Source organism: Moschus berezovskii, chromosome 9, assembly GCF_049115385.1.
Source record: "Moschus berezovskii isolate FMDL1 chromosome 9, NW_MosBer_1.0, whole genome shotgun sequence".
Taxonomy (NCBI): Eukaryota; Metazoa; Chordata; class Mammalia; order Artiodactyla; family Moschidae; genus Moschus; species Moschus berezovskii.
Window position 1 is genome coordinate 104,575,619 of NC_142468.1, and position 10,816 is coordinate 104,586,434.

Below are 10,816 nucleotides of genomic sequence, written 5' to 3' on the forward strand. Positions count from 1 at the left end.
AATTACAATATCTAAGGTAATGCAATATAAAGCTTTCCATCCTCAATCCAGGAAACTGATTTCTTTGGGGAAGTGAGAAATCACCCTTTAGAGATCTGATGTCATCCAACAGTGGGAGTAATCATGTTTTACAAAATAATTTTTCCAGGAGTGGAAAAGAAAGGAAAAAAGTTTATTACCAACGAGTTGGTGTGTATGAAAGCAAAAGATAATTTATCTCTGATTCCTAGTCAGCAAAGTAATTTTTCAATTCCTAACTTTCTGTCGAGCGACTGAACTGAACTGAACTGAACTTTCTGTCAGTAAAACAATCATCAGTCCAGTTCAGTTCAGTTGCAGTCATGTCTGACTCTTTGTGACCCCATGGACTGCAGCACGCCTGGCTTCCCTGTCCATCACAAACTCCTGGAGCCTGTTCAAACTCAGGTTCATCAAGTCGGTGATGCCATCCAACCATCTCATCCTCTCTCATCCCCTTCTCTTCCTGCCTTCAGTCTTTCTCAGCATCAGGGATCAGGATCTTTTTCCAGTGAGTCAGTTCTTCACATCAGGTAGCCAAAGTTTTGGAGTTTCAGCTTCAACATCCGTTCTTCCAATGAATATTCAGGACTGATTTCCTTTAGCATTGACTGGTCTGATCTCTTTGCTCTCCAAGAAAGTCTTAAGAGTATTCTCCAACATCACAGTTCAAAAGCATCAATTCTTCGGCACTCAGCTTTCTTTATGGTGCACCTATCACATCTATACAAGACTACTGGGAAAACCATAGCTTTGGCTATATGGACCTTTGTTGGCAAAGTAATGTCTGCTTTTTAATATGTTGTCTAGGTTGGTCATAGCTTTTTTTCCAAGGAGCAAGCATCTTTTAATTTCATGGCTGCAGTCACCATCTGCACTAATTTTGAAGCCCAAGAAAACAATCATACTGTCTTACAAATGATCACCCAACCTCAGAGTGGTTTCCTCCAATCACAAGGAGCCCACTATTTCACAGGACACTTAGTCTATTGTTAGAGTGCTTAACTGGTTCTACCATCTGTAGTTTAATAAAGAAAACCTACTCCCACTTAAACATAATGTCTCTTCAAATATTTTAAGGCACCCTCATATCTTCTACCGGAGAAGGCAATGGCAAGCCACTCCAGTACTCTTGCCTAGAAAAATCCCATGGATGGAGGAGACTGGTTGGCTGTAGTCCATGGGGTCGCTAAGGGTCGGACACGACTGAGCGACTTCACTTTCACTTTTCACTTTCACACATTGGAGAAGGAAATGGCAACCCACTCCAGTGTTCTTGCCTGGAGAATCCCAGGGACAGGGGAGCCTGGTGGGCTTCCGTCTATGGGGTCGCACAGAGTCGGACACAACTGAAGTGACTTAGCAGTAGCATATCTTCTACATGAAAAATCTATTTCTCTCCCAAAATATTTCAACTGTCTGTGAAATGAAAATATCTCCTGTCATATCAATAAATAAGAAATGTTGAGTCATCAGCGATTTCTGGGCTCCAAATGTGGATGAGGGCCCCCAAAACAGAGCAGAATGCCTGTGATCCAGCAGATGCCACCATCCTACCCCGCATGGCAATCGCTGAAGAGCTGGGGGGATGCCAGAAATAGCCATTTGCCACACCTGCCACTCCATATGGTGAACAAGGAATTAAGGATGTAAACAACCTAGAAACAGAATTTGGCCCTAGATAGCTGAGATGCATATGAAAGCAATGAATTCAGTGAGCCTGAGCCTTGCATCTTCCCATGATATCTGGTTTTTCTTACTACTTAACAATAGTCTTTGATGTTCAGACTGCTTACCCACTTTGCCGCAAACTTGTATATAGCCTGATTCCTTCTCCTGCCTCTTTGGAGAAGTTATCTCAGAGCTACTGAGATTCTGTCTCCCAGGCTTGGAGTCCTAAACATTCCCACCAAATAAAATAATTCTCTACTTTGAGTTTGTGTCTATATTTTTTTAGTGGACAAGTCTTTTCAACTGTATTTTATATAATACATTGTCTAGATTTCCAAAGGTTGTGATGTAGATGTAGGTTTTAAATGGTCATCTTTAAAGAACGAGATTGAAATGGATTTCTCCTATCACTTTGCATGTGTATATGCTAAGTGTGTGTGTGTACTCAAACGCGAGTAAAATGTGCACATGCGTAAGGACACAAGAACAATGGCATGTACTGCAGCATTGATTGAGAGGGATCGATACTGGAAACAACCCAAGTATCCATGAATTTGAGAGTAAAGATGCATAATGTTTTAGTGTGGTGGAATACATTCAATGATTAAATTATTACACTATTTTTATAGATGAATATGTGTAAGATTAAGAACCTGACAAGGGAAATATAAGATTGTTAAAATTATCAAGCACACATTTCTACAAACCAAACGTATGGACACACCATATATGGACACACATTGACTAATATTAAAATGCACAACATGAAAGTTGTGAGTTAAATTTTATTCAGGGACCTTACTGAAGACTATAGCCCAGGAGCGCTTTGCTTAGTTGCTCAGTCGAGTCCAACTCTTTGCAACTTCATGGACTGTAGCCCACCAGGCACCTCTTCCACGGGGATTTTCCAGGGAAGAATACTGGAGTGGGTAGCTATGCACTCCTCCAGGGAATCTCACCAACCCAGGAATCGAACCACAAGCTCCGGCATTGCAGGTGGATTCTTCACCATCGAAGCCACCAGAAAAGCATGGAGAACAGCCCAGGAGACAGTGTCTCAAAGAGCTCTGAGGAATTGTCTGAAGAAGTGAGGGAGGAGCCAGAGTACAAATTTCTTTTGCTGAGAAAAACATGTGGTCAAACAAAATAGCAGATTACTGCTAATTACAAAGGAACAGACACATCAAATTAATGCTTTTAGTGCTTTTCTATGTGTGGAAAAATACAAGAAGCTGAGGTCATTGAAAACTGTCCTTCAAAGGGCATCTTGGCCATCTAGAGGTAGCATCCACAGCGCCGCGTGCTGCCAGTGCTTCTCCATTCCGAGCCTCTCAGGCGCGCTGGCAGCAGGTGACTGCAGTGGAGAAGGGTTTGGTCCTTTCAGAGCTGATACAGAAGGCAGCATTTGTTTCTTTATACTAACTTCTTATAATAGTAACTTTGCGCTTTGAATAGTCAGAATTAGTTTCTTTCGCTTGCAGGAAAAGAAAAAAAGGTTATCGTTAAAATAGCTGTCAGTTCAGTTCAGTTCAGTCGCTCAGTCGTGTCCGACTCTCCGCGACCCCATGAATCACAGCACGTCAGGCCTCCCTGTCCATCACCAACTCCCGGAGTTCACTCAAACTCATGTCCACAGAGTCGGTGATGCCATCCAGCCATCTCATTCTCTGTCGTCCCCTTCTCCTCCCGCCCCCAGCCTTTCCCAGCATCAGTAGGGAAGCACAATTTGCTACCCCAAAATATTCCTTTGGCATGAGAATTATTTTGAGATGAAGACAAGTAAGATGCAAAGACTCAGGAAGTAACTTTGATATTCCCTTTAACTGCCTCAAGAATGTAGACAGGATCTGTTTTAGGAAGGGAGCTTGATGGGCTTCCCAGCTGGTGGTAAATAATCCGCCTGCCAATGCAGACGGAGAAGGCAATGGCAAGCCACTCCAGTACTCTTGCCTAGAAATCCCATGGATGGAGGAGCCTGGTGGGCTGTAGTCCGTGGGGTCGCTATGGGTCGGACACGACTGAGTGACTTCACTTTCACTTTTCACTTTCACACATTGGAGAAGGAGATGGCAACCCACTCCAGTGTTCTTGCCTGGAGAATCCCAGGGACGGGGGAGCCTGGTGGGCTTCCGTCTATGGGGTCACACAGAGTTGGACACGACTGAAGTGACTTAGCAGCAGCAGCAGCCAATGCAGAGACAAGTTTCCATTGTTGGGTTGGATTCCATTCCTGGGTTGGGAAGATCCCCTGGAGAAGGGCACAGCAACCTACTCCACTATTCTTGCCTGGAAAATCTCATGGACAGAGGAGCCTGGCGGGCTAGAGCCCATAGGGTTGCAAAGTCAGACACGACTGAAGTGACTTATCGCAACACACTGTCACCTTGATAGCTATAATATGAACTAGGTGTATAGCCGGGAGGAACACAGCAAAGTCTGTTTGTTAAGATTCTTCTCAGTGTCCCATTGTCTCTGCACAGCTCAGCAAATATTCGTTTTCCAAACATTTGCTTTTGTATTTCCATGTAAATTGCCTTCCTCTCACTATACCTCTATCCCCAACATCCTCTTTTCTCTTTAGCTGCAGGCAGTATTTAGGTGAAGGTTTTAAGCATTTTGGTGAGTTACCCAGTTTTCCAGGTCTCTCACATGTATGTATGTTACTAAATTTTGTTTGATTTTCTCCTGCTAAACTGTTAACTGATATAGCTTCTTTGTCAAGAAATAGACAAAGGAGGGACTTCCCGACATTTTTAAAAACTTTAAAAATGGTTCACATCAAAAATACACATATTTTTTTTAAAAAGGAAATGAGCTAAGGAAAAAATATGTGTGTGCTAAGTCGTTCCAGTAGTGTCCAACTCTTTGCAACCCTATGACCTGTAGCTCACCAAGCTCCTCTGTCCATGGGATTCTCCAGGCAAGAATATTGGAGTGGGTTGCCATGCCCTCCTTCAGAAAGGAAAAATATACTTTTTATTAAAGGAATACTTGTAATTTTCTTCTAACCTTTCTTATTACCTTTTCTGATGAAAGGAATCACCAGACATAATTGTTACCATTGCTCTTTTTCTTGGCACACATTGGCTGGAAATTCTTCTAACTTATCTGAAATCGTATCCACTGCTAAGAAAGTTGTGAACTTCATCAACATTTAAAGGTAGGACTTTGAATTTGCAGCTCGTAAAGAGATTACATAAAGAATTAAGAACAAAATGTGTTTTTCTCTACTACAAGAAAAATTGCTGGCTTTCCAGACATTCTTTAAAAAAACTTAGTTGAGATATAGATAGCACTTTATATCTCCTTGAGCGAGACCTTGCAAAGATACTTTGTTCATTTACATACAATGTAAGTGAGGCCATGTGGAAAAATTCAAAATTTGGAGTCCTCTGACAGGAACATTTCTTCCTCTGTGAAATTAACTCTGGGAATTCAGACTCCATTTCTTAATATTTAGCATTTTATTTCAAGAAGTTCATTAAGATACAAATTTAAGATTAATTCAATGTTATATATGGCATAGAGATTTCAATGTCAAAAATTACCTACCAAATCAATTTACCCAAACTAAAAACCAATGCCTTCACATTACAATGTATAACTGAACAATAAAGTGCCACAATAAATAAAAAAGGCAAACAATAAAGTGCAAAATTAGAGTTTTCATTCTTAGCATAAAAGAGAGACTAATATTTCCATAATCTATTTGCCTTGTATGAATTGAGAGATTTGGGAAAGTAAAATTAGAAGGTCTAATCAACAGTAATAATTTTCCTAACTGTCTCCAGAGTCCAGGGTAGAGATCCATTTGTGGGGTCCTGATTGCTAACCAGGATGTATGTTTAACATTGATCATTATAACAAAGAACTTTGTATTTGGCCCACATACAAAGAGTGCTGCACAGCTCCTTATAGAACAGACTGAAAAGTCAGTGTTGAATTGGTCGGCTTTAAAGATTCTCCTGTCTTCTGCAACTAGTAATTTCAGAGGAAACTGGCATTTCCTTAACTGATCAGAGAAAGCCCACTAAATATTTGAAAAGTAAACTTCCAATTATATTTAGTTCCATACTTTAAAGCACTGCTAATTATTGGAAAATAATATGGGATAGGCATAATTGATATTGGAGGAGAAATCTCTTAACTGAAGAATCTTCACTTAATTTTATGCACTTATCTTAAATCAGTGAAGCTGCTGTCCTCTGGATGGGAAAATTCAGTTTCAGAATCTTGAACACTATTTGCCTATATTGATTCTTAGGCATGTAAATTAGGAAACTCATAAGATTTTTAAAAATTTCTAAAGTTATCCCCACCAAAGAATCAGCTACTCATTCTTTTTTCCCATCCTATTTATATTTACCTATAACTAAAGCATCTATGGTATCTATATACAACCATCCCATAACTTATCTCCAGAACCAGTAGTCATGATTTTTTTTTCCTATTCTTGGATATGTAACTTTTGCTAAGATGATATCAGGGAAAAAACTTAATATCCACTAAATATCTCTAAATCATCTTCTTCGTTATTTTCACCACATTTAAGATATACCATGCAAGCATGTTGAAAATATTTATAAACAGACTATTGATTTGTGGAATTTGAATGAATTTGGTCTTAATAAAGGGAATTCCTCACTATTACTGGCATTTCAGAAATTTTCTTGGGCCTCAAATAATGGGTCATAATTTTCCTCAAGGCAGTCTTCATATCTTTGTTCCTTAATGTATAAATAATAGGGTTTAGAATGGGAGTGAAAATGGTATAAAATATGGCAAGAACTTTATCCACAGGGTAGGTGGTAAAGGGCCACACATAGATGAATATGCAAGGTCCAAAGAATACTATTACTACAGTAATATGGGCAGCCAGAGTAGAAAATGCTTTGGCCATTGCAGCAGCAGACTTAAACCAGACAGTGATGAGAATAATGATGTAAGAGCTGACCAAGAGTGAGAAAGTGCTTAAGGAAAGGATTCCACTATTGACTACAATCAGGATTTCAATGACGTAAGAGTCCAGGCAGGCAAGTTTGGTCACTCGAGGGAGGTCACAAAAAAAGCTGCCTACTACATTGGGCCCACAAAAAGGCAGATTCACAGTAAATGACAACTGGCTTAGTGTGTGCACCAAGCCCACAGCCCAGGAGATCATTACCAGAGCAGTGCACGTCCTTCGGCTCATGGTGACGACACAGCGCAGGGGTTTGCATGTGGCTACGTATCTGTCGTAGGCCATGGAGACAAGTAGCGTCATCTCCCCTCCAGTGAAGAGGTGAGTGAAGAAAATCTGAGCTATGCAGCCACTGAAGGAGATGGTCTTGTGTTCACTCAGAAAATCAGCAATCATCTTAGGAGTAGCAAAGGAAGCCTGACAGATGTCCACAAAGGAAAGGTTTCCCAAGAGAAAGTACATGGGAGAGTGCAGGCTGTTGTCAGAAGTCACTGTGAGGATAATGAGAAGGTTTCCCAGCACAATGACCACATATAACACAGAGAAGAAAACAAAAAAGAAAATCTGGATCTCCTGAGAACTAGAGAGTCCCAGTAACACAAACTCAGACACCACCGATGAATTGATCTTATCCATGGATCCAGGCTGCAGACTTGCTCTGAAACAATCCTGAAGAAGGGAAATTGGGGGAATCAGAATTACAAACTATAACACTTTTAATGTAAAGGATTCTGAGATACCAGATATAATGCATATTTGCTGAATGAAAAATTTTGAAGAGACCATGATAATATATCTGAAGAGTCAGAAGGAGCTTGTGAGAATGTCCAAATAATTTTACCAGTCTCATTAGAATCCCTTGAGTTTTGGGATAGTCTTAATGATCTTTCACACAGTAGTAAAGAAGCTCCTTCATGACCTAACTTATCATGATCACAATGTAAACAAAACTTTACTACTATTGCAGGAATAATAACAATTTAAACAGTTCCTACTAAGGAGATACTGTTGAATATATATTTTCCAGGTCTATAGTTGCAACCTAGACTGTCAATTACTCTTTTGCATAATTTCTTAAAATACATACTATAACTTTATCTTAATTATCTAAAACTCGTCTTTGCTTAATAATTTAAAAACAAAACCTAAATTTTCCATTATGCTTGCCTATAAAGATTAGATTTAGAATAATTTATGATCCCCTTGCCTAGTGTCCTCCATGAGATTATTAAGACATCTTCATAATTAAAGACTAGTTGTTTCAGCATAGAGAAATAAAAAATAATTGAATTATAAATGCCCCATGCTCCTTTAAATATATTTATTTGGAATCAGAATAATCCTGAGAATTATTTCAAACTTGCATTTCATTTCTTCCCTGTAATAATATAGCCCTGCTATATAAATCCAATTCCATTGAACTGAAAAAAAAAAAACTTTTCAGGAAGCTCTATTTATAGCTGTATTTGTTCTCACAATTAACCATTGATCACATTTATAGTAATGAACCTTAGAGTGAGAAGTGATCTTACCCCCATGTAAGAGCATATATGTGTTCAACTGCCTATTTCATATAAGAAGTTAAAGTCTCACTCTGTCTCTGGGATATCGTCCTAGACTCTCAATCCCACCCTCTCTAGCTTTATTGAGTAGTAACTGATGAGTAAAACATATTTAAGGTATACAGTGTGATATTTTGGTACTTGTATACACTGTGAAATTATTATCACAATCAAGCTAATATTAACATATCCATTATCCCACATAGTTATATTTTCATTTGTAAAACAATTAAAATCCAGTCTCTCAGCAAATTTTAAATATATAATGCATTACTACTAACTATAGTCACCATGCTGTATGTTAGATCTCCAGAATTTATTCATCCTACATCTCTGGAGTCGAACTATTAAGAGAATCCATCTTAAAAAATTAAAAATTAAATGAATGTGTTAGTGGCAACAGTGTTTATAACAGTATGTAATTGCAGTATTCTGAAATATACCATACATTATTTTATTACCTTTTCCATGTGGACTCACTTTCTTTCTGTTTCCCCATCTCTAAAGTTGTTCTTGCTCAAGTTTATGAACTTATTACATAAAATTATGAACTCTACCTAGTGAAAATGTTTATTGTATGAATACAACGTGTATAAAGGGGTTCCCAGGTGCTGCTAGTGCTAAAGAACCTGCCTGCCAAGGCGTGAGATATGAGACACGAGGCACGGGTTTGATCCCTGGGTCAAGAAGATCCCCTGGAGGAATTAGTAATATTCCATTATATGGGCTTCCTGGTGGCTACTAGTAAAAAGAACCGCCTGCCAATGCAGGAGATGGAGGCTCTATCCCTGGATTGGGAAATAGCCTGGTGAAGGAAATCACAATCCAGTCCAATATTCTTGCCTGGGAAATCCCGTGAACAGAGGAGCCTGGCGGCCTATGATCCATAGGGTCACAAAGAGCTGGACTTGACTGAGCAACTGAGCACACAGCACAGTGTGTATCAATTATGAGAATAAGGTACATTTCTGGCTCACAACTTTTCTCCTAATTCAACCGTTTCCCCTTCCAGGATTTTTCATTGTGTAACTGTCACTGTTATTCTTCCAGGCTGTAAACCTTACTTTTTCCTCTCTCTTCCACTTGTAACATCTCATTACTCGTTAAAGTGAAAAAATAAATTTTAAATTCTTTACCTTGACAACAAAGTATACATGGTTTCATGTGGTTTTATCTACACTGCTCTCTAGCAAAGAAACACTCAATCATTTATTAAGCTGGTAAACACTACCTATTCATTTTTTCCTATCTTTCACAAATAGATGGTCTATTCCAATGCAAATGTCTTCTCCTCAAAAAGTCTTCACAGAGCTTAAGCTGAAATTTCTCACCTCCTAACTTTGTTGAGGTGATTTACTTACATGTATATATTGCTCTTTTAAGGTCAGAGTTTGTGGGTAGCTAACATTTCCCACCACATGGAGCGATGCTTGAACACTTGTGCATCTTATGTACAGCTCACAGGATATAGTGCAGATATTCTGCATGGAATAGACTTTCCATAAACGCACTTAGTGCTAACTGAAATATATTCCACTCCATATCTATCATTTTGCTTAGTATTTCTATCTTCTCATCTCCCTGTGCTCAGAGGCCTTCCCAGTAAATTGTCTACAAAGCATAAACTGCCTACATAAACTTCATCTCCACACGGAACAAAAATACTTCATCTCATTAATAATACAAGCTCATACTTGAGTTGTTAAAACCAGTGCCCATAATCAAACCAACAAATTCAAAGGGAATAAAATAATCCCTTTGAATTGCAGCATAGAGGAAATTACTTATTTTTTGTATTGGAAATAAACAGCAGTCTGTTTACTAAGCTTTTAAAGAGTGATAAAAAATAATGAGAATCTTAACAAGAAATTTGCACAGTATTTCTATAGGTTTAAATAAATCTTGTAAAATCCACTTTTACAGAGTGTAAAGTAAATCATTGATGCAAAGATATACAACCACAAAACTATAAGCTGAATTTGGTATTAACATTTCCACAGTTTTTTTATAGTTTTCCTTCATAGGCCTGTATCCACAAAGAAATATATAGCCTTGATTTTCATGTTTATTTATTCAGGTGCTAGGTAAGCATGCCATATTGGATTTTTTAAGGTACAATTGGAGTTTGTCATAATCTGCCCAAGAATACTTCACCTTACATAATCTCTCACAAATTCCTCCAAACCTGCTAAAACAGATGAACATTCTCATCTTGACTCATTTTCTGTTACTTCTAATACATTTTCCTCCCATCTGTGGATTCTCTTTGAGGCACAATGTAATAATGCAATACGTACCTGGACACAATCTATTTTTTATGTACATTTTTGTTAGATATAACCTACCTGATACAAGATATATCAGAGATGTAAATTGAACTCTTCAATTTTCTATTGTGGGATTAACTTTTTCCACCTGGTCATAGATGCCTTTTTCTCCTGTCAAATTGGAATAGTGCATGGTTTTATCTAAGTGACCAACTGAAGCTTTGGAGATGTCACAATAGATAGCAAAGGTTCATCTTCCAATGGGTATTATTAATACTTTCCACTACATATTCCCTTTGGAACAAAGTAAATAGCATCCCACGCTGCTGACAATTATA

The 10,816-nt window shown here is 38.5% G+C and overlaps 1 protein-coding gene across 1 annotated transcript; it reads right to left on the reverse strand.

The window, feature by feature from the left end:
• Positions 1–6,313: 6,313 nt before the first annotated feature.
• LOC129540264 (olfactory receptor 4K5-like) lies at positions 6,314–7,285 on the reverse strand. The gene has a single exon (XM_088840088.1). The coding sequence runs from the start codon at positions 7,283–7,285 to the stop codon at positions 6,314–6,316; it is 972 nt and encodes a 323-aa protein (XP_088696214.1).
• Positions 7,286–10,816: the final 3,531 nt, after the last annotated feature.

Bases quoted from the DNA above. Each gene is read 5' to 3' on its own strand.
- LOC129540264 (XM_088840088.1), bottom strand. From the start codon at position 7,285: ATGGATAAGATCAATTCATCGGTGGTGTCTGAGTTTGTGTTACTGGGA.